This window comes from Branchiostoma belcheri, unplaced genomic scaffold (assembly GCF_001625305.1).
Source record: "Branchiostoma belcheri isolate BF01 breed outbred unplaced genomic scaffold, Haploidv18h27 scaffold1, whole genome shotgun sequence".
Classification (NCBI taxonomy): Eukaryota; Metazoa; Chordata; class Leptocardii; order Amphioxiformes; family Branchiostomatidae; genus Branchiostoma; species Branchiostoma belcheri.
In genome coordinates this window covers 3,521,810-3,546,427 of record NW_017802379.1, presented here as the reverse complement: position 1 = coordinate 3,546,427, position 24,618 = coordinate 3,521,810, and the positions used below count along the sequence as shown (strand labels likewise).

General features: G+C 39.6%; 1 protein-coding gene across 1 annotated transcript; it reads left to right on the top strand.

Moving 5' to 3' along the window:
* The first annotated feature begins 18,559 nt into the window (after nt 1-18,559).
* On the top strand, nt 18,560-21,751 carry LOC109464709 (neuropeptide FF receptor 2-like). The gene is made up of 3 exons (XM_019761811.1): nt 18,560-18,842; nt 20,047-20,146; nt 20,887-21,751. Exons 1-3 carry the CDS (start codon nt 18,560-18,562, stop codon nt 21,749-21,751), a joined length of 1,248 nt encoding a protein of 415 aa, XP_019617370.1.
* The last annotated feature ends 2,867 nt before the right edge of the window (nt 21,752-24,618 follow it).

Below are 24,618 nucleotides of genomic sequence, written 5' to 3'. Positions count from 1 at the left end.
CAAGTTCCAGCATGGCAACAGGCATATTTGCCATTTTCAGCATGTTGACCACTGTCAAAGGGCAACAAAAATTCTTGTTTTTTCCCCCCAAATCAGGCGAAAATTAATGCGCGCGCTGATGTCACCCATAAAAATTACGTGCTGTGGCCTTATCACTTCGATGTTCCCTACACCACACAAGAAACACAGTACAATCAGAATTGATTTTCCATCAGAGAATAAAGGCGCATTATATAAGCCCGAGAAATAGAGCCTGCTAAAGGAAGCTAGAAACATTAAGCTAAAGATCTATTGCATACTCGATCGATGTTGTTCAAGATCGCCGACGGGATACAATGTGAGTGCCAGATAAATACAGTAACACTCTACAATAAGCCGATGCTTCGGTACACAAGGGCATTGACATGATGTACGATTTCGACCGTACGTGATCTATGCTGGAGGATGGAATGCAGAGGTTATAGGTGATTGTGTTAGACACAGTCGGTGTCATCTGTCGTGTTTGGTCACAGGAACGATCATTTGCAGGGTCTCAAAGGGCAGGTAAGCATATGCCAAGCATTTGTTCCATGAATTCGACATGTAGACCTTTATCATAGTACGTGTCGCTTTTGATCACACAAAACATATTTTTGGTGTAAAGTATTAGAGGATTGTGTCGAGTTCGGTTACAAAATCGATAAATGACAACTTTGCAAGGTCCATGGGGGAACAGGTAAGAAAATGTCAAGCATTCTCTGGATGAAAATCACTCATGGAGACTAAGTTTACAATATTCCCTTTATCACGAAGAAACGTGTTTCAATGTAGATTGCTAGAGGATTGCCAGCGACTCATTTTCATGTATAATATCTTAGGATGCATCATACTCTGCCCCGTCATCACAAAAATATCTCTTTCCTTTCTTCTTTCCTGTAGCTTGCCTTATATGGTGGACAAGGGCAACTTCAATTTCGTTTGTACAATTTCATTTCCTTTCGCACTCGAGAAAACGGCGTTGACATGAAACCAAATGGATACTCAGGTATCGTCAGGACACACAGGTTAGTGACCCGGCATCATGTGAAAGTTGCAATCGGTGAAAATTGGTTTTTAATGTAATCCCCAGCGTATATCATGAGTTTGAGATTGCAAAGCTGTATGTAATGGGTTATCTGGAATGAGGATGGAGCTTGGTAAAAGTCTATTCTATACATTTGTATAAAGTTACGTATTTTTAGATTAGCTTTTGTGTCTCAAAATAGGTTGATTTCACCTGAAATGATAACAGCTATATGCGCTAGCGATCATCACGAAAAATTGCACTCCATCTTTTATATACAAATGCCTTGTTCCCAAGTTACGGCACACATCGTTTATCTAGGACATGAATTAGTCAATATATATCAGGTTCCCGTCTTTTGAGTTCCTCAAAGCGACCTCAGTATTGGTATTGAATGATTTAACAGCAATCCATCTATTCTTGAAGCCTTGTCACGTTCCCGCCATAGTCTTTAATTTCTTTAATGCGATGACAAATGTTTGAAAGACTTTCTGACACAGGGGACATTATCTAGCTGTATAAACACTCTTTCGTAATGACACATGAAATAGTGGACCTGGTTTCTTTCTTTGAAGATGTAAGGTGAACATCTATACATCTATACAACTCCCCCAGGATTTTCATTTGCTTTCAACAGCATCCTGGTTACTACAGTTGTTGAACACGACAGTTTTATTTATAACGAAAACGCACACTAAGAACTCTTTCGTAATGACTTATTAAATAACGGATCTGGTTTCCGTCCTTGCGGATGTAAGGTAAAATCATAATGATGTCTCCTCTATACACCCCCAGGATCTTCAGTTACTTTCAACAGCATCCTGCTTACCACAGATGTTGAATACGCCAGTTTTTTTTATAACGAAGAGTCACACTAACAACTCTTCGTAATGATTCATTAAAAGATGGGTCTGGTTTCCGTCCTTGCGGATGTAAGGTGAAATCATAATGATGTCTCCTTTATACACCCCAAGATCTTCATTTGCTTTCAGCAGCATCCTCGTTACCACAGTTGTTGAACACGCCCTTTTTATTTATAACAAAAACTTACACTAACAACTCTTCGTAATGATTCATTAAAAGAGGGGTCTCGTTTCCGTCCTTGCGGATGTATGGGGAAATCATAATGATGTCTCCTTTATACACCCCAAGATCTTCATTTGCTTTCAGCAGCATCCTCGTTACCACAGTTGTTGCCAATTTTGTATAATGAAAAGTCACACTAACAACTCTTCGTAATGACTCATTAAACGATGGGTCTGGTGAAATCATAATGATGTCTCCTTTATACTCCCCCAGGATCTTCATTTGCTTTCAACAGCATCCTGGTTACCACAGTTGTTGAATACAGCAGCTTTTTATAACGAAAACTCACACTAATAACTCTGATGTAAGGTGAACTCATAATAATGTCCCCTTTATACCCCCCCCCCCACGATCTTCATTTGCTTTCAACAGCATCCTAATTACCACAGTTGTTGAGCCCGCCAGCACCTTTAATGACTGGTCTAGTCTGGTTTCTTTACGGGTGGATATAAAGTGAAACCATAATGATGTCCCCTTTATACCCCCCCCCCCACGATCTTCATTTGCTTTCAACAGCATCCTAATTACCACAGTTGTTGAGCCCGCCAGCACCTTTAATGACTGGTCTAGTCTGGTTTCTTTACGGGTGGATATAAAGTGAAACCATAATGATGTCCCCTTTATACAACACCCCCAAGATCTTCATTTGCTTTCAGCAGCATTCGCCGGTTACTTTTTTATATTGACCACCTGCATTAACATATCTCAATCCAGTACAAATCATGATCATCATCAGTACGTTCAAGACTATCGATCAACCTCTAATTACTTTACTCAGATCTTTTACCTCCATGACCATGGTTCACTGTACACTGTCCCGCCTCCCCTGTGTACCCTTCTTATCTTTGCCATCCATGTATACGTTAACGGTTGCCTGGAGGTAGTTACGGTCCTTCTATGCGCGTATCGCCGGACCTAATAGCCTGTGACTGTGTGAGTTATGTTTTTCTGTAATCCTCTTTGCCGTTAGACCCCCACATGTCACGAGTAGAAGAGGGCGATGTACTTAAGGTATCCTCCAAACGCCCTTGTGGATTCCTTTTTTTTCTTTCTGGTTGAGACGACGTAACGATATGAACGTTTGGAGCGAAGCATCAGTAGTATCTCATGCGGATAATAGATTTTTCAATGTCTTATCCTGCGAAAATCGAGGTCGTAGCCGCTGTAGCGTACGTGCGTGCACACATGACAACAATGTCATACATCAGGATAGCCTTGGACGGTTAAACTGAATTATTCAAGGATGCAGCTCTGGTTATTAAACGTAAAGAGTAATCCTTCAATGTCAGTTTATTTTCACAATTTGGGGCAGCAGATCCGGAAGGTTACACGCGGATTTGCTTTTCGATTAAAATGATAGACACCCTTACAAATATGCTACTGAATAGCTCTCTCTATAGATAGTGAAGGTTGCCTAGCTGCCCAAATGTGAAGGTTAACACTGCATAATTACAGCCTGTAGAACCTTCTCCATCTTTCATAAATATGATACCAGTACTTAGCTTATATCAGTTTACTAGTATACGTTATATTATTCATACAGGTTACGCATGATCTTTTACATGTAACTTATTTGGTTGATTATTTTAAAAAAATGCTAAGTACTGTTTTAATTTCGTATATATATACTCCCGGATGATTTCATAGGGAGGTCTCCAATCATTTATTTCGTGTTTTTTTCTTTAGGTAGGGCAGCCTACTCGGTGACTTAGCACTGCTTTGCAGTGGGGCCCTGGACAGTGACATAACCATCATCACTGTGCTTGGATTTGCTAGAAAAAGCAACTACAATTATACAGTAACTGAATGTGTAACAGTAACTGAATCGACATGTTATCAAATGCACGGCGTATATTGTGCCGGATACATCCTTGGCCTTTTGCTTTAATTACCAGTAGACGTTCTGGAAAAATAGAGCTGAGCCCAGCCTCGCTCGGGTGTCTTATCTCTTTTGTGCTTGCATGCGATAAAAAAGCTTTTACAATTGTACAGTAACTGAATGACATTGTGTAACTGAAATATCGACATGTAATGAAACGCACGGCGTATATTGTGCCGGATACATCCTTGGCATTTTGCTTTAATTACCAGTAGACGTTCTAGAAAAATAGCAGCTGAGCCCAGCCTCGCTCGGGTGTCTTATCTCTTTTGTGCTTGCATGCGCTAAAAAGCTTTTACAACTGTACAGTAACTGAATGTGATAGTGTTTGTGTAACTGAAATATCGATATGTAATCAAATGCACAGCGTATATTGTGCCGGATACATCCTTGGCCTTTTGCTTTAATTACAAGTACATTCTAGAAAAATAGCAGCTGAGCTCAGCCTCGGGTGTCTTATCTATTTTGTGCTTGCATGTTGGATCCTTTGTGGAAGAGCCTCAGCACGTTGTATAGGCAGCACAATCATCAACACTATAAGCGAAGACGTGCGTACGCGTACTGACTACGAATTGTCTGGCTTACCAGGTCTTTCCCAATAACAGTACAAAGTTGGCAGTTTCATAAGTCCGCTGGTACCCTAAGACCGCTGCATTACACACGAAAAGAAAAATGGCAATATAGAGGCAAGAGGATATTTTGAACCCTTGGATATCTGAAGTATGCATTCTTCGGGGATAGTAGATGCTGCATTTATTCATTAATTACTTTCGCCAAGAAGGTTACGTTTTAGTAGTCTTTTTTGGGGGAGGGGCTTTGGTTGGCATTATCATAGTTAACGTTTAATCTTTTTTTTTTACATTTTTTCAATCAACAGCAACGTAGAATAGGTTGGCCTGCAATAAGGAATATTTACAGCTGCATGTACAGAATTTATATGCCACATCAAGAAAATGCATGTCCGGTAGATATTCCATTAGTAATATCTTCGCATAAAAAGCAAAGAACATCGGTTACGTGTACCCCGCGGGCCCTCGACGAATGTGGGGACATCCCAAGCCACATGGGTCAGAAATATATGATCTGACGGTACCCAGGAACACCGATAAATAACTACTGTGCCGGTGTAGCAATGACACGCATACACGAACACAGGACTGCCCCGGGCATCTTTCCATCGGCTTTACGTGAACTGAACCAGGTCCAACGGATCATGCAATTATTGGATTCATGGTTACTACAGGGGTTTTCAACTTTTGACGATGTGAGGCATTCCAAAGTTTTAAGGTATTCATCTTTATACGTGTACGGCCTGAATATCTTCAAATCCGCCCCAGATAGTGACATGCAATGTATACAAAATACCCATCGTATTATCCATGGTACTAAAATAGTTATCATGTCCTTATCCAAACATAACATTAAGTATCTTTTACTGTAAAAAAACACCTTTTAACTTCTATTCTAGTGTTCGTTATATTACTATTTTTCTATCTATGCAAAATACCAATCGTATCATCCATGGCAATAATTATCATGTTCTCATCCAAGCATAGCATAAGGTATCTGTTACTGTGAAAAATAGTTTTAATTTCTATTTACGTGTTTGTTATACATTTATGTTTCTATCTAAGCAAACCCATCGTATTATATCCATGGCATTGAAATAATTATCATATTTTTATCCAAATATAGCATAAAGTATCAGTTACTGTGAAAAATAGTTTTTAATTTCTATTTTAGTGTTCGTTATATAACACACACTTACAAAGAAATTCACCTACATAGAAATTCACGCTTTCAAATAACATGATTTATTATCTCGGTTTTCCAAAGTATCATCCATGTAGATCTGTGTTGGATTAACCATAACGGCATTCAGATTTGAAAGAACCTTAATGACAGTTTGAATCGCCGTATCATCGCTATTTGACACGGTGAGTGGATCTTCACGCTTGTTCCAGACCCAATCGATCGGCATTACCCCCGGTAATCACCCCAATAACACACCGAATCGACACGTGTCAGGAATTCCTATTAATCTGCGTATATACCTGTTATATAATGCTACCGGTGCAATGGTCAAATGGGTAGACTGCTCGCCTTGCATTCGGTCGGTCGAGAGTTCGATCTCCGGCCGAGTCATACAGAAGAATTTAGAAATGATACAAATTGCTTTCTCTGCTTAGCACTCATCATTTGGGAAAGAGTATCGGAGTTGAACACATCACTGTAGTGATTGCACAGTTGTGTGGCCCAAGGGCTACTGAACCGGGGATGGGCGCCGCCCTATGCACCACACGGTGCAGGAAGGACTTAAATAATGGTACATTTAATACTATATGATACTGTACATGAATTGTACCTTGACTGTGTTGCCTTGGCCCTTGATTAATTGCCTGTAACGTATATTCGTTTTAGGAATATTACACTTAATTAGATGGTGAAGTCTGCTTATTCTCAAGGTAGCACAGTTAATTAAGTTGATGATTTGTAACGTATTTTTCTTCTTGAAGTATCATAGTTAATTAGATGCTTCCTTGTAACGTCTGTTAAGTTTTAGAATTTGACTGTTGATTATGATAAATTCATAAATTTCTTTCAATTTACAAATTAGCGCATTGGTATGTTATACGCTGATAAGAGGATATTAAAGTTTCTAGTCTCAAAGTTAACGTGCACTACTAAAGACAAATGCATTTGATACAATCATTCGCTGTCCTTGTTTCTGGGACTCTTTTCAACTGCCACAGAGGCTTAGGGTGGGATTAGTTCTTTGTTCTTCACATCAAAAATTATGTCCAACCCAGTAAACCTCAATCCATCATTTCCCTTCGATGCTATCAGAGAACATCCGTCAATGGAAGACGGCTTACAGTCACATAGTCCACCTTAGTTCCTGTGTATTAGCATAACTATATTTCCGCTTAGAAGGCCAAATACAGCTGAATACAGAACGGCACAAAAGTTTTGCTCCCAGACGAAATCCAATTATGGAAACTTGAAGGTCTCCATGATTGATATAGTTGTGTATACATAGGAATTACAATATAATAACAGAATGTATCACATAATGACCTACATATTATGACACTTATGACACGTGAATTGATTGATGGCAAGGAGTATATTCTATAATGAGCTATTACAAATCTCACAGTAGGCGACCTTGCTAATATTCAGAGCGCGTTATTGCTTTTAGGTTTTGATCAAATAAAAGCTAACAGAATGACGAATGGATCGGGAAGAATGCCTTGTTGCACAGGGAAATTAGCTTCCCACTTTGATAGCAAACGTTGACCCATATCAGAAAGGATTATCATGGCTAGGTATTTGTTCATCAATCAAAACTATATGGCGTCGGTTGTAAGGTTGTTTCATACTCTTAGTCATGATCATACATAAGTACATTTCTGTTTTCGAAAAGGTGGAAATAATGAGCTGCATCACATCTGAAAAATTATAAGCCTTTAACGTACAGAACATGTCAATATGGTGCATTAAGCTAGAACATCACAATAAAATGGCTTCAAAAAGCACACATTGTCTGACAGAACATTATATTTTCCTTGAACGGGATGAATTTAAGAAAAATCGTACAAGACAAAATTGTTTGCACCCAACATACAACATAACAGTCAAACATTTTTTTCAGATTCATATATTTTGAATACTCATAAACTATACGACGAAACATCACCGATCAAAAGAACCAGAACATACAATATATTTCCCAATCAAGCAACATTTACCCTTTATAATATTGATCTTGCTCTTTTTCCAATAAACAGCACACTAGTAAATCATGCATATAATGCTGACAGTATGTAGCCATTGGAGAATCGTATGTAGCCATGGGAGAATCCAAAACACAATCTATACATATTCCACAGGATTTGTAAAGACCCTGCCATCCCTTGACACGTTTTATCAGCTAAAAGCATTCCCCTACTTTCAACGATTTGTACAGCGCCTGGCATCAATATGCCCACAAGAAAGAGGCTGGCTTTTGCAAATGCAAATAAGATTCGCGGTTCGCATGCGCGCTTTCTGCCCGTTTGTCTGTTGGCAATAACTGGTGTCTGACCGCTTTGATGCTACCATTGGCATTGCTGGTCTGGCTACTAGCAGAACAACACTTGAGTCAACCACAGAAGCCCTTAGGTACTAGGTATGTACTCTCCATCTTAATCTTAATTCTTCGTCTTTTTATGGTAAGAGGCCAGGAGTATTTCACGGGTTTCACGGGAAATACATCAATTGCATCAAAAGATCTTCACCGATATGTTAACATCTGGACATTCGTATGGACGTGGAAGTTCTAATAGTTAGATTCATTATGCTTTTTAAGATTTTACGCCATCTTATTATACAGATGCCATTTAAGTGTAAAACTCTAAAGAGAAAAGAAACGACTAAAATTTCTAGCGGTCACGAAAGGTTATCTATGCAAACGGATGAATATTTTACAAGGTCATGTAGTTTTCATAAATGGTTAACGCGGGCACTATTTTAATACCATTTGCCTTTCCATGAGCTATAGTTTTGTACGAGTGGATCCGATAAATCGTTTTGTGCCATGCATTATTTCCCATACGTATATCAGGTGTATTACAAATCATAGCCTCAACTGAATCGATAACCAAGCTTTTATTAGCTTTATTTATAGTTTCTTTCAAATGGTGTATATGGAGATATCACTGTGGTCTGAAGTGAAATACTGGAAAACACACATCTTTAATTTAGCAACACGTCTTTAAATCATCAATAGAAAGAAATAGACAAAACACGGTGGTCGTTTGCTAAGGTCTTCTTTCTAGTTGCAAGGTTCTAGTTGCAAAGTATCGGGTTATAACAAGGCGTAAGTTTTGGCTAACCGTAAAACATTTGAAAATAAATTTTGCGGGTTTGACAGCAAATGGAATACGCGTTAGGTTCGAATTACCCAGATGCTACCAGGATTCTAAAAATATGAGGACTTTGGAGCCCAAATTCGACCACCGTGAAATGCGTTAATGTCTTCATCTTCTCTTGCTGTCTCCATCAATTCACGGACGGCCTGGTGGCTGTGTGCGTCATAGGCTTATTTCATATTGTACCTGTCATGCATGAACAGATGTTAGCTAATATTAATTTCAAACAGCAAAAACAAACGCTTACCGCATGTTTTTGTAGCCTTCTAGGGATTCAATTATACACGCCATAACATCAAATAATCATGTCGGAAAATGTATTTGTCATTTTTCAAATCACGTTTTATCATTTCCTGGAATCAGATTAATTCCTGGAAGTCGAGTTGTTTCAAAACATCGCGTTGCTTGTTAGGCCACAGCAAGTAAATTTTATGGATGACATCTTCCGCAGACTATAATCTAATGGGATTGGGCGAAAAAAAACAAGGCGGGCCAAAAAAAACAAGGTCCCTACATTTTCAAATTTTGATATCATAATCCTTGAAGAAATGATACCAATATTGTGCTAAGTTTACTGCCAACTGTTACAATATCCATTTTTCACTGAAAGAACTTTGACAATTCTTGTACAAATGGTTTTGATTCAGTGAGAACGTATAAAAGGAATGAAATATATCACTGCATCAAAGTAAAAGACAAAACAATACATAAGAGCCTTCTCTTTTCTGCCATCCACGTTACGACATGGCAAGACATACCATTTTGCCCATTTTCGGCCTGTTGATCACTGTCAGATCTAGAGGGCAACAAAAATTCTTTTTTTCCCCAAATCAGACGAAATTAATGGGTGCGCTGATGTCATCCATAAGAAGTACTTGTTGTGGCCATGATAAAAACCATTATTATTATTATAATAGCGTTCCGCGAATCCCCACCTTGGTCTAGTGCTTCTCAAGAGGCTTATTAAGTGCTGCTGCTCTCCTGATCTTTTTTAACACACTCAATCTTATCAACCTACCGGGGAAACATGGTAAAGGTGTATCTTGCACATCTGGACTACTTCTATGTACATCTGATCTCAGCTTTCGTGCAACATTTCCCAGTTAAAATCAATGCAGTGGAAACATGTACCGTGATATTGACACAACATGAATGAAAGGTCGTACCTACTCCGGCGATGAAAGAAGCATAAAGGAACACCAATATATTGCGTGCAGTTGCATAGACCCCGGCTAATTGTAAGGAGAAATATTCCATTTAAACCTTGAGTCCTTGTAATTGAAGATAATGATAGGTTAAAGTGAAGGCATCGTGTCACATTTCAAAGCCAGAAAGCAATCATTTGCAACATTCAGCATTACCGGAGGACGTGAAGATATTACACCTCATGTGTTACCTAACAGCTCAGGCCAAATCGATACAAGCCTGTTGCAGGTCTGCTTCGGGTTCAGTGTGTTTGAAGAGTTATGGCTAAGAAAGAATTAACTTCACTGAAGCATACCGCCAGACGGCAATCTCATCAGTTCAAAGCGTATATGTATGAGTCGCCTCTGTGTCAAGATTACACCGCTTTCTGTAACAGATGAACTGCTTCAGTCGTTACATCAGTGTAGAAATGTCGCTGATAGCATGAGGCAGTGGCAATATAGCATTGGTGATCAGCATTAGAAAGCATCTAAGCTGCATCTACATCTAGATTATACCGGTTTCTGTAACAGATGAACTGCTTCAGGCATTATATCTGTGTGGAAATGCCGCTGATTGCATCAGACACATAGTTGCCAGGCTGTGGCAATCCCATTGGTGGTCACCATTAAAAAGCATCTAGATCTAAGGCCATGTTGATTTTATTATATGGATGACATCCTCTGGGAACCCCAAAACTGATGTGAGGGTGCAAATAAAAAAGGTTTGGTAGAAAAAGTTGCCTTCATTATGAAATATAGGTGGTTATGAAGGTTAAACAAATGAGTAAACACACAGAGTAATATTTTATTGGCATGGTGAATTATAGGCTCTTCATTTGGAATGTATTTCGGTATTCTGTGACATAAGTATCGTTTTCCAATATTTCTTTTCAATTTACTGCATATATTTGCTCATTTAGCAGCTACTTTGTACTATTTACAGTATGGTCGAAAACTTTTCATTTGGAAACAGACGAGAATTCATGGGCGCGCGGATGCCATCCATAAAATCAAATCAACATGGCCTAGGCTGCATCTACATCCAGACTATACCGTTTTCTATGACACACGTAATACTGTACCCATTACCTCCATGTAGAAATTCAATTGACGCATGCCGCTACTGCATCAGCGACAATCACATTGCATTGCTGGTCACCCTCAGAATCATGTAAAGTGATTATGCCGCTTTCCATGATAAATGAACTTAATAACCGAAGCCATTACGTTATGCTATTATGATTCATACTGAAAAATGGTGATCTAATTTTTCATAGTATGCAGAAATGAGCTCGTTCTGAACTTTTCTCCATATTTCCCAAAGCGTGAATAAATTACATTCTTGTAGATGTATCTAAATGAATTATATAAAAAACAGCCCTTCTTGGAAATGGACAACGGAAATGGATCCATGGAGTCAGAGCTTGTCAGATGAATAAATTTGATTAACGTCATTTGTGTGGTTGCCGTTCTTTTTCATGACCAAATGGTAACAGATGAAACAAAAAATGACTACCTGCCTTGGTGCATTCGATGAGTTAGTACGTCTAGGCCTGGAGCATTTTTGCTGCAATGTGTGGCCACTGAGGCCACTAAAAGGTGGGTAGGTTAAAACCATATAGCTAGCTGCTTTTTGGATGCAGAAAATCTGTTTTCTTATTATTCATCAATACACAATAGGACAGTGTGGCGCTGCACTCAAGTATTTTTTAACAACGCCACACAACAAAATACAATTAACACATAAATACACAGATCTTGACATAAAAGCGCGCCGAAGTCCCACCACCCCAAGACTTCAAATAATACTAATGCTAACCAGGTTATAAAAATCATCAAACAGGAGTGACTTCTATGACTGATTGGCAAGGAAAATGTCTATGCCCATCCAAGGATTACATATTGACCTTCTATGTCTGATTGGCAAAACCTGTTTCAAATACAGATATAATGGTGCAATTAGCTCTGGTTATTCATCACATTCATTTAGTACTGAAAAATTTTGTCTTTAATGGGATAAATATAGGTAGAAGATTCTATCCCAATATACCACCAACAATTTTCTATATGGTTCTCTATATGGTAAATTGATGGGATTAAATTACCAAAAAGAGATTCAGAAATTCTCTATTTATTACATTAATTGGATAGCAACCATGTCATCCCATTAAATTACCAGAAAGTGATTCAGAAATTCTTCTATATGGTACATTAATGGGATAGCACCCATGTTATTCCATTCAATAAATGAGATGAATAATCAGATTTGATATAGAGCATCAACACCAACTCCCCCGATCTACCGCCCACCAAGTGTTGACACATCTGTATTCAGTATTCGGTGCCTATAACTTCTCTCCCGGGTGGATAATTGTTGGGATTTGTAGAAAGATCGTTAGCGCATCAGGGGGCTGCAACACAAGACCAGCATAGTCGATACGGTCCATTCGCCGCAATTACAGTAGCCTGGCAGGCAGCAATCCCATCTCTGCCTCCCCGTGTGTCTACTGACGCAAACTTAAGTGTAACAAATCCCACCGGACATAAGTAACTTTTCCACTCCGCACATTATGACATCGACAAGCCTACATGGTTGGATAGAGGGCTTTACATGTGCGTCTTAAAAAATCAAATTCACAAATGATTTTGAACAGGTATCAAATTCCACCTGCGAAATATCGATTGGAGTTAACGACTCGTGAGTATCACAGTGATCTACCACAGCGTGAGATAATCCCTTTACTCTCCCCGCATTGGGGAGGGGTCTTGAATCTTGCTCATTCTATCGATTTCTTGCTATCGTACCTCTTTAAGTTCATTTTTTCAAGTTGGAAACACGCAAAGGATAAAAAAAGGAGTTTGGGGGACATAAATCATATTGAAACGTATATCAGACTTACAAACTTGCAGTCACATCACCTAATACACATACCGTTTACAGTAAATGTTGACTAACGGTGAGCACCGTTATTTAGTAACTACTGAGCTAGGAGGTTATCGTAACATCCTAGGAGGTCGACCGTTATTAGTAATTTAGTTCCTTACTAATGATTCTAACGGTGGGGCAGGGCTTCTCTCACATTATCACATAATGTTTGCGGGAATGGACCAGATGCCCAGGAATCCCCTCACGGTAACAAACTACTGTGCATTACAGAGTGATCCTTTTGTTGCCAATCTACGCGTTCCCGCATTACTCGTAATGGTTTTCAACTCTTAGATATTCTGTCCACGATGGCCTCTGGCCAAGAGTTTACGTTACTGAAGACAGAAAATTCCAATTTCCTCACGTATTGCCAATCCTGCGATTTGAAACAGATCGTCTGCCGGCGGCGTGGACAAGAGATTTTATACGGCCTTTATTGATTGACGAAATTGGATTGAAGGGCACATCCCGTCCGGTAATACATATAAGTGGCTCTGATCTGTGGGCTATGCATTTGTGGCTGTCTGCACAGAAAGTGCATATCCCCTGACATAGGCCTGCGGTATGAAAGGTGTGATTATGGCAGTGCAGCTGCTGCACGTTAAAGGCATTACACAGAACACATTGATCCTTCTGTCGCCAATCTAAGCGGTCCTGTATTGCTCGTAATGCCTAATGGTTTTTAAATCTGGTATATTCAGCTCACGGTGATTTGAATGGCGGGCATTGTTAAGTCCTTACAGTTGAGATACTACCGGTTTTAATCCGTAAAACGTTTTATCGTACCTGTACTTACATGTAATGAGTCTTTACTCTATGACATTCAGCACACAATGAGCCAAAATTACTGCAAATGTCTTAATGTTGTGATGTTATTACCTTTTTTTACTCCTTACTACGGAGTCTTTTCCAAGAATTTTGTTCTTATCGCTTGCTTGCAGTCAGTAAAATGTAATGTCTTATGTAAGCCATCTACATTGAAAGTATATATATATATTCATTATATACAGGCAAATCTACATAGATAAGAAATTCATCTTCCTTGAGGAACGGTTATGTATAGAGTACTCACTCTTGTCTAAGATTTCGTGCTTATCTGAGTGAAGAACATCGATCATCATTGGACCGAGGCATTTAACATCAACACACAAAAGGGCACTGACCTGTGCTGCCGACATAGAAAGTACTCAAGATCCCCCGTGACCACCTCACGTTATTATAGGAGGCTGAAACAAGATGCAGTCTCCATAGGACACACATGCTTATTTCCATGTCTGAACTTCTAAGAATTAACAGTTTCGCTCTTATTATTAGAGGTGGTAGTGTGCGGTGGTATATAGTGTGGGCGCTCTATAGACTCATATCAAAGGTTAGATAGTGGATTGGTCAGTCCAAATATGACGACTGGCTTACCTCGCAAGACTATCTAGATCTAGGGTGGCTCTAAACTTGAACCGAGCAGGAAAGAGAAATATACGTGGCCAAGTAGCAAATTGGAGTGTAGTAGAGTGGGGCATTATAAAGATTGGGTTCTAGATACACATGTAGGAGATCTAGAGGGAGTAATGGCTAGCATTAACAGTGGACAACAAGAGACAGTGGAGCCCAATGACTGAACCAGTGATATGCGACGACAACGACGATGATTTTCAAGATGCTAATATGAAAAAAATCTTAAAACTCTTCAATGTAGACCAACAGACTTAGGAATGAATTTTTGTTACTTTGTTACTTGCGATTTTCTTGGCTCTTCTGGGAATGGCGGGAAGCCTTTGGCACGTATGTGCGGATGCTATCATCACCATGACGCAAAACGTTGACTCCGTTTGACGGAACATCAGAGTGAATGTGATCCTAAAGATCAATCATTCATCCTTCCGACCGATCACAAATAATTGGCAAAGAGATACTGTATATAGTAACCTTATCACTTACAAGCACAGGATCAAAGGTTTCTCCGCTATTGATTATCTTTAATGACTTTGATACGGTAGAGCCGCCAGGATGTTTCCATCATTGATTTATTGATGCTAACACAGCGGTTGTTCCCTTTTGCATCTGTTTTACCTTGGTGGCCTGAAGAATTTCTGTAGACATTTTGTCCACTGTGTTCTTACTCTTTGTTAAAACGTTATTTTCCGTGGTCACTTTTCTTAATAATCAGTCAATAAATCATGAGGTAGATGTTGATTGACATTGTAGAAGTCCTGACTTATTTCATAGTTCCCGGGGGAATTTGTAGTCAAGTATTTATTGGCTGTGAAGTCAATAATGAAGTGGTTACCCTGACACGGGATTGAGCGGTCACGGGTTCGATCCCCGTCACTCATGTTGCCACTGGGAAATGCGATACTTTCCTACTCAACCTACCTGACTTCAGGTGGGGAGGTAAAAAGATGCACATGATGGAAGGAGAAAAATGAATTCCACCTTCCAATACTATACATGTAGTCAAGACCCAGTGGATTAACGACCTACTGCTCTTTTAACCTCAAAAGACTCCCAGGACCTTTACCTGTTGTTAGTTGTCTATTATATTATTATATAACCCTTGTTCTGGACTCCTGTGTATATAAGTAATGGATCGTTACTGTTGAAGTCACAACTGCGTTGAGCGGGATATCTGGTGCGCACGGATAGTCCTTGAGAGAAGTCTTACACTCATGTATAAACCAGCCACGTTCGCTACAATGATACACTAAAAGCAATCTGAAACGTTGCAGGGACAGGCTTAAAAGCAATATTAACAACTGCAAGGACATACTAAAAAGCAATCCGTGAAGTTACAAGGACACACTTAACAGCAATCTGAAAAAGGTACATACCATACATCCGGTGACGTGGGAAAAATACAACGCCGATCGTACATGAGGCCACACCAAGTAATTTCTATGGATGACGTCCTCTGTAGACCCTTAATCGAAAGCGCATAAAAAACCAAACGGGCCGAAAAAAGCAAGATGCCTAGATTTGACATATGCTAAAGGACGAAAAATGTAAGGACATTAATTGGATGACAGAACAACATTCAAAATCAATGCGCGCGCGGACGTCATCCATAAAAATTACTTGATGTGGCCTGATGGAAAAAAAATTGAAGTAACGGTCGCCGCGCCACGCTTGTAATTGTAAAAGACAGGAAGTGCTCCTAACAAGCTAGTCCCTAGTGCAGCCTGTAAAACTTTAGTTCCGGTACCTGCGGCCAATTATATCTGTCCCACATAGGAATTCTCCCGAGAGAGACACAAGCGTCGCGACTCATCAATCTCAAGGACACACGACAACACAAGGAAACACCAACATGGCCATTGACAGGGAACATAGACAGTAAAACTGTTAACAAAGACTGAAATAAAACTAGAAAGGTAAAATTTGGAAAGCAAATGCATAATGTTTACCTTCGCATATGGTCTACTCTGTTAATTCTTACTCAAACACATTTATATATATATGTATATATATATATATGGTCAGACAGAGGTCTAAATCCTTCCTGCTAAATTGCAACACGATGTAACCCAACACCAATCACCATGGTGACAGACGTCTGGTTCAGGTCATTGACCTTATCGGTTTGAAGACGAAGAGGAAACAGAGCAAAAACAAAAATATGTTTTCCTTCGGTAGATAGGAATAACATAATATGTGGGCTGTATTCAATATATACTTACGTTATACTAACGTATCGAAATGCATAGAAGAACAAAATAGCAATAATGCTTCAGTTATTCTACAGTGGAATGATTGATACTGAGTTATATTGTAGATATGAAACCTGCCGTGCGTTATGGGAAAACAAGAGTATGAGTTTACTCTAAAATCTTGCATTCACCATTTACCAGGCTGTATTTTATACACTTTATTGGCGACAGAGAGCATGTTTAGTGCGGGGAGTAGAAATTGGCCAAATAGAGAGAGATAATATGCCTAGGGATCCTATTGGTTCATATTGGTAGCTTCAGCAGGGAAGACTTGGTTATTTTCCCACCACTTTCCCTCAGAGAACCAATAGGATGCCTAGAGATAACATGCCACTGCTTCAACTCCCCCGGCATGTTATCTCTCTCTATTTGGCCAAATTCTACTCTTTCCAGCCGCCTCCCGAAGCCTGGTAGAGTCTATATATGATCACTCATGTGTCTGACTGATATGACCTACCCTCGCAGGTCTTCCAATTAGCGGTTGTTGTCCCTCCGGAAGTTACTGTACATTGAAGAAGCCAATTACGCAACTGTTGGGAACGAAATAATGGGCAGTAATCTGCTCATGCCATATGGTCCTCCCTGTCATGATGGTCGTTAGAACGATAGAACGTTAGAACGATTCCAATTAGAATTCGACTCACATGAGTACATTGCTTTAGACTCTTTTAAATGTCACATAACAAGCAGCACAGTTCGGGAGGCATGTGAGTGACTACTTTAAATGATAGCATTTTAGCTTCACAATTGCTTTGACAGAGTTAGTGACCTTCAAGTAGCTATAATTGTTCCGGAACTGTAGAAGGCAAGGAAGGAAGTTTGAAAGGCGCCGTTTTTTTCCATGTGATTGACACTAACAAGCATACTGAGTACACCCCTTTTCATCCTATCCAGGGATTGGAACTAACAAGCACATTACTAGTATATAATCCTTCATTTCTTTTTCTACATGATTGACTCTAATTGGTGTCCTGTTGACATTTTCTTTTTCAGATAATATCCCAAAGGTGCACTGAGCCAACACCCTACGCCCACGAACTTATTTCACGCAAAAGAAGGGATGTCTACATGCGGCACCGAGATAATACTTGTCATTTCCAAAAGGATCAGTTCTCAAATCAGTTTCCTCTGAGGGGAAGCAGTGGAAAAATAGCCAAGTCTTCCCTGCTAAAGCCATCAATATAAACTAATAGCTATAGGGGAATATAGATGATAATAGAATAATGTGACGTTTTAGCAAGGAACTGAGTGAACAAAGTGCAGCTAATATTTGAGAAGGGCTAACCGAGATAAATTCTAAGTAGAATACCTTTTTACCTAATAGTATTAAGAAAACGTGAAACATAAAAATTAAAATAACCATAGTCAGTATTGATATATTGTACATTAATCAAAACATTCAATTAATTATTCTATCGGGCATTGATAAAAGATATTGTAAAGAAACCCCCGCAATATTGATACTGTAACATTTCCTAATGTATAGTTCATTTAAAAATTCATTATAGACTGAAGCCATAATCTACCAACCGACTGTAGTATCTTACCGTTGGGCACCAGAAACTAATAACATATATACCTTAGTCATAACAGCAATTTTACCTTTATTGACATTGAGTACTTCTATATTCCAATCAGTGGCATGGTCATTCTATATTTCAGGATATTCATAAATGGCACAATTGACTGTAAAGCTCAAAGTATTTTTGCAAGGAAAATATTGTTGAGAACGAATCAAGGAAATTATTGTAAACTGTAGTCGTTGACATTAGTGGAAAGAGAATCTACTAAACGTCTGGAGATAAGTGAATTCAATATTAACAAAATGGATCTTAACATCACATACTCATCGCCCCCACCAAATTTCACCGGAGATCCAAGTTTGGAAGAATGGAAACAGAAACCACACGTCCGGTACCTTCTGATCATTGGCTACGCCACGGTGATCCTACTGAACGTCATCGGGAACCCGCTGGTGTGTCTGGTGGTGGCCATGAACAAGAACATGCGGAACGTCACCAACCTCTTCATCGCCAACGTGGCCGTGAGCGACTTCCTGGTCGGAGCAATCTGTATGCCATTGACCCTGGTGAACAACTTGAAAGCAGGTACGATTTATGGAGACAACATTTTTATGGGAAAGGTTAAAAAGTATTGAACTCTATTCACAGAATTTCTACCAGTCCTCTGCTGTCCTTCGGAATAACCGAAGAACCGATTGCTCAGGACTGTTGACCTTCCCAAAAGCTTGTGTGATGTGAGGAACTGGATTAATGTGGTTTGTAGAGCCCCCCCCCTCCTTTCGCTCCAGGTTCAATGAAGGTTAACGTTGATGTACACAGATTCAATAGCAGGCCTGGATGTACATCGATTCCTTTGGTTCCTCTCCTTCATCTATCCTCAAGATCAGAGGACTGGAAGAACAGTTAGTGAGTCCAATCATTGCATTGGAAAATATTCTTTCCATAATGCCGTATATCAACAACACAGATGAACATTTATGCAAAATTAAAACAGAACATGAGGCCAACAAGCACGTTCCCATGTATGATCTTATGAACAGATAAAGGCTTCAGTTCATGTCCAAAGCTTAATCCAATCAATGATTACTAGTATACCCTTATTGCCAGAGCTGAAGGTGTTGACTTCTACGTTGATAAGGTGTCTGAAACTCTTAGCTGTGTTTGCACCTTTGAATGCTCGCCGTGTACAAACTTTAATGTCGTGTGGCAGCCGTCAGAAAATTTCTTTGGCTTTTCACATTATAAAGTGTTAAAAGTGGATTGAGTCTGGCATTTTTTAACCACGTTGCCAGATCTACTTGACATTTTTCTTAAGCACATGGGCCGTGCCTCCTTAAAAGGATTGGAAACCAATTTCACTCAGCCAGCATCTGCCAGTATGCTCAATTAAATGGTGTGATTAACTGATTCTTTCTGACATAACTGATTGTTCCTGGCGTGGCCAACACTTATGCCATAGCAAAGACTAGCACAGGCTGTACAGGCATTTAATGCGGATTTGTCCAAGAATACGGTGAAAGATTAAAAAAATCACCAATCTGTTATCAACTAAAGGCACGATCACGTTAATCGTGAAATATATTTACAAAGGTGATGAAATTCGTGTATATGTCGTTCAAAATTGAGCTGCCTTGTGACAGAACAGGTCGGTTCTGCCATAAAGATTGCCTGGCTGAAAATTGTTCGAAGACGATATCACGATAGTTTGACAAATTCCTACGATCCAAACGTTAGCCAGGCATTTTCAGGTTAGGTTTGGTAACATGTAAGATATTTCCTCCCTCCACAGGCTGGGTGTTTGGAAGAGTGATGTGCACTGTTCTCCCAATGATCATGGGGATGACAGTTACTGCCTCTGTGCTCACTCTGGTCGCCATCGCTGTGGACAGGTACGTTAATGGTATCATTTACGCTTTCAAATTCTTTTCGTTTTTTGTGGTACGCATTAGATTCAAGGCCACTGGGCATCAGTTTAAATCATATTTCAAGAGATTTCGTCTTTGATACTAACATTCTGTTGATTCTGCTGATTATCTGATTTGATTATATCAATATCAGATTATATATTATGTCTATTTCAATTCTTATATATACATTTCTTTCTTTCTCAAATGATATATAAAAGCTGCAAATTTAAATGCTAAACTTTTGTTCTAAGACAAAAAAGTAAATATGCTCACCTAGCTGCAAATGTTTGCAAACAGCTACAAATATTTGCAAGTAATACAATAGTTCACATTAGTTTATTTTATTTTATTCACATTTATTTTCCGAGGATGAGGCAAAAAGTTATAAAACTTATCTCAGCCCTCTCCTCACACATAAAAGGATACAATAAAACAAAGTAATAATAATAAGAAGAAATGACAAATTCACATTAGTTTATTTGCCTTCGTCCTGCAAAATGTTTCCTAGTACGTTTTAGTCACATATTTCTAGCCTGTACTGACTAGAAATAGAAAGCATATCGGATATCTAAAGTTTAATAAGTTAGAATCTAGTGTTTAGTAGTTAGAGTAGTTGCATACTATATTGTTATCCATCCTGTTGTCCATCTTTTATGTTCATGTTACATGTACTTGCAATTAGCCTACGGCCAAGAGCTTGCAAACTTTTTCATTAATCCCAGGTACCTGGCTGTGATGAGACCGACCGATGACAAGATCAGTAATAAGGTGACGTGTGTCGTGATAGCAGGTATCTGGACAGCCGCTACCGCCATCATGATCCCGGCTGGTGTCATGTCAGAGTACAAGGATGAGGACGGACATCCCACCTGCCACGAGAACTGGTACTTCGTCGATAGCAAGCAGGCCTACTCCATCTCCCTCTTTGTCTTCTGTTACCTCATTCCGCTCTCCGCCATTTCTGGCCTGTATCTCCGCGCAGGAGTCCGCCTGTATAACAGAACGGTCCGCCGCCAACCGTCTCCCAACGACGCTCGCAACGACCGCGGCAGCAACGTGCAGAAACTCGGCAACAAAGTCCGCGTGTTCAAGATGATGGTTGCCGTCGTTGTGCTGTTCGCCTGCCTACACTTACCCATGTGGATAGCCAACCTGATAAACGACATCGCGCCACCGGAAAAACAGGGAAGGGAGGTGCTGTACAAATACATCTACCCGATTGCGCACTGGTTAGCGTATGCCAATAGCTGTATGAACCCTTTCGTGTACGCTGTACTGAACAGAAACTTTCGCCAAGGGTTTCGGCGAGCGTTCATGCCACGGAGAGCACCTCGTGAGCTCGAAGCGCCGAAGGTTACCTATAAAAGAGCGGCCGTGGCTGACCAGCAGGACCGAGTGGAGGTCCAGTGCCGGTTGGGACAGGAGTCGCCTATGGACAGTAGGCTGCTGCGCCCCTTGCCGTCACCGGTAACGCTCGAGGCCGTGAACCATGATTCACGACCGGTAACCCCACCGGCAACGCTGGAGGTGGCCAACCATGACTGTTCACCAGGCGACCCGAACTTTCTACAGGATGACAATCATTAGGCTTACTAAGAAATAAGTCAGATTTCACTTCGAGCACGAAAGTGTTTGAACTGAACTAAGGCCCCGTTCCCACTAGGGCTGCGTACCTAAACGTAACATCAGGTACAGGTACAGGTACTGGTACAGAGGTTTAGGTACAGGTCCGGACCTGTACCTGTACCTGAACAATTTGACAAATTAACACGTGTTCTTCACTTTTTCAATCATGACACAGAAACAATAATAAAGTGTTGGAGGGAAGGTAAAATGACTGACCTCTGACCTGATTTGAGTTTGTTGACCAATCACAACCCTGGATCAGCCACACTCTCGCGATGTCTCGTGAGACTGAGGATCTCAAATCAATCGACGGTGTTTACGTCTTTTCCAGTGCTAATTTTTCGTCTTTGTGGTAGGATTTACCTATCTTTAGTCATATACATGGTGTAAACTAGCTATTTCGGTATATACTCGTTACTTCATGATCCGGTATTTTGGACCTGTACCGAAACGATTTTTACGGTATTGGACCGGTACAGTGTACCGGTCCGCAGCCCTAGTTCCCACTAGGATAAAGTTGTCCGGATCGAACCGAATTGATTCGCTTTGATCCGGCTTCGATCCGGTTCGTTCCGATCCGAAGCAGGATCGAAACCGGACAATTTTACTGGTAATTAATTTGTCCCAGTTGATCAGATATCATCAGTAATTGGCAGTTATCAATGTCATTAGTACATATTTTGCAGTACATCCTTGATTAAAATTGGATTCACAAACGCCATATGTGACAACTTGCCAGAACTGGGAGAACATCATTTATCACATTTACTCTTGTGGTGTAGTCATTCGTTATTCGAGAACGCTGTTGAATCAGTTTAGCGAGTATCGGGTGAACATTTGGCATGCAGCTTTTGTTGTTTTCGTTGAGATGTGACGGCCTGAATTCTAATGTACTTTTGTCCATTAGAAGCAAATATTTTGTTCGGAAACCCACAGAAGCTTTAATAAATGTCATATATATCTGATAATACCTTTCCACTTCAACTAAGTACAGGCCTAATGCCTATTTCCGTTCTGTACGTCAGTGTTCTGACAAATGAATATGGCTGCCCAGCTGAAGTTTGATGTCCAAGCAAAGAAAATAATACTATAAAGTTTCTTGGTGTCGTAGTTTTTGACTGATAATCATTGTCATGTGCTGTACACTGAATGAATTTCGAAGAGAATTCTCCAATAGTTTGTATCGTGAAATCATTCTTTTTCGACCTTCAATGTTGCTGATTTTGTGAACCATGCGTTGTTGAAATATCAACATTGGTAGATATCTTTTTCTTAAATACTGTATGCTGCAGCATACGAAGGGGTTTGTACAAGTGATGTGAGGTATAATATATTTATCAATTGATATTTTATAATAACTATACAATGTATGTGGACTATAAACGGATCTCAGATGACATAGTAGGCCTTGTACCTAAAACTACAACATGCTACCTTGTATCATAAAAATGTTGTATTAGTTTCAAGTGTCTATTGAATATGTTGATTGCTGGATATGTGTCAGTCGTAATTCTGTATTTATAAGACAGTCAAAAGCACTAGTAACTGGGGGCAGTCGAGGTCTAGGATTAGAAGCTACCTACAATCGTAAAGAATTAACAGTCATGTTACTACGTAGCACTCTAATCTGGAGTCTGTGGCAAATAAAGTGCCAACTCATGATGTGAATATGTAAGTAAGACTCCCAATCCTGTGGTATTTGGACAAAGTGTATCTTTGAGAAAGGCGTGGTCATACCTGTGATGTTCAATGTGAATTATCTAAATTTCAATCTCAACGTAAAATCAATATAATAAAGGAAATTGTCGATATTATATCCGTGTCTTGAACAAAGTGGTCACGAGTTATTCTTTGGCTTTGCGGTCTTTACTACCTGATGATAATTTTAAATGCATAGGAATATCATAAAACTGCAAATACGCCAGTAAGCCTTAGGCAATACATATATGATTACGATGAACTGATGTTTCTTACAATGTTAGCACCAAGGTTCTATTTATTCACGTCTAAGACCAACAGGGCTTAGATAAAGATTCACTCATTCAGTTTTCCAATATCATGGTGCCCTTATATAACTTTTGAAAAATACCAGCTATTCCCTACAATATGTTGTCTTCAATAAAATTGCCCCAAGTTATTACCTTCGCCAAGAAGGTTATGTTTTCAGTAGCGTTTGTCTGTCTGTCTGTCTGTCTGTCTGTTTGTTTGTGAACAGCATAACTCAAGAAGCTTAATATGTATTGTCATGAAACTTGGTAGGTGGGTAGGTCTTGATGAGACCTAGAAATGATTAGATTTTGGGCCCCCTGGCGGCTTTTGTTGGTACTGCAGCAGAACTTCCGGTTTTGATATCTCGCGATCTGGACATGCTAGGGTCACGAATTTTGGTTGGTAGATAGCTCTTGAGGTGGGGAAGAAGTGACATGAGTTTGGGCCCCCTAGTGGCTTGTTCTGGAACTGCAGGAGCATTTGTTGAAAAATTTTCGAAGGATGATAACTCAAGAACCGGTTGACGGATTGTCGTGATTTTTGGTATGTAGGTACCTGAAGGGATGCTTGACATAATCAAATGACAATTATGCAAATCAGGAGCTAATTTGCATAATTAATGAGGAAATTCTATAAATCTGCTTTGTTCAATAATAGGACTATGAAACACTTGTGACATGTAATTGAGAATAAAAAAAACATCTGAGGATATAGATTATGTAAATGAAGACCTAATTTGCATAATTAATGGGAAATTTTTATAATTTCATAGTTGTAACTGCTGAGAATTTCATAATTGCCACATTTGGAAGTTATGTGAAGGCGAACATCAATAAACA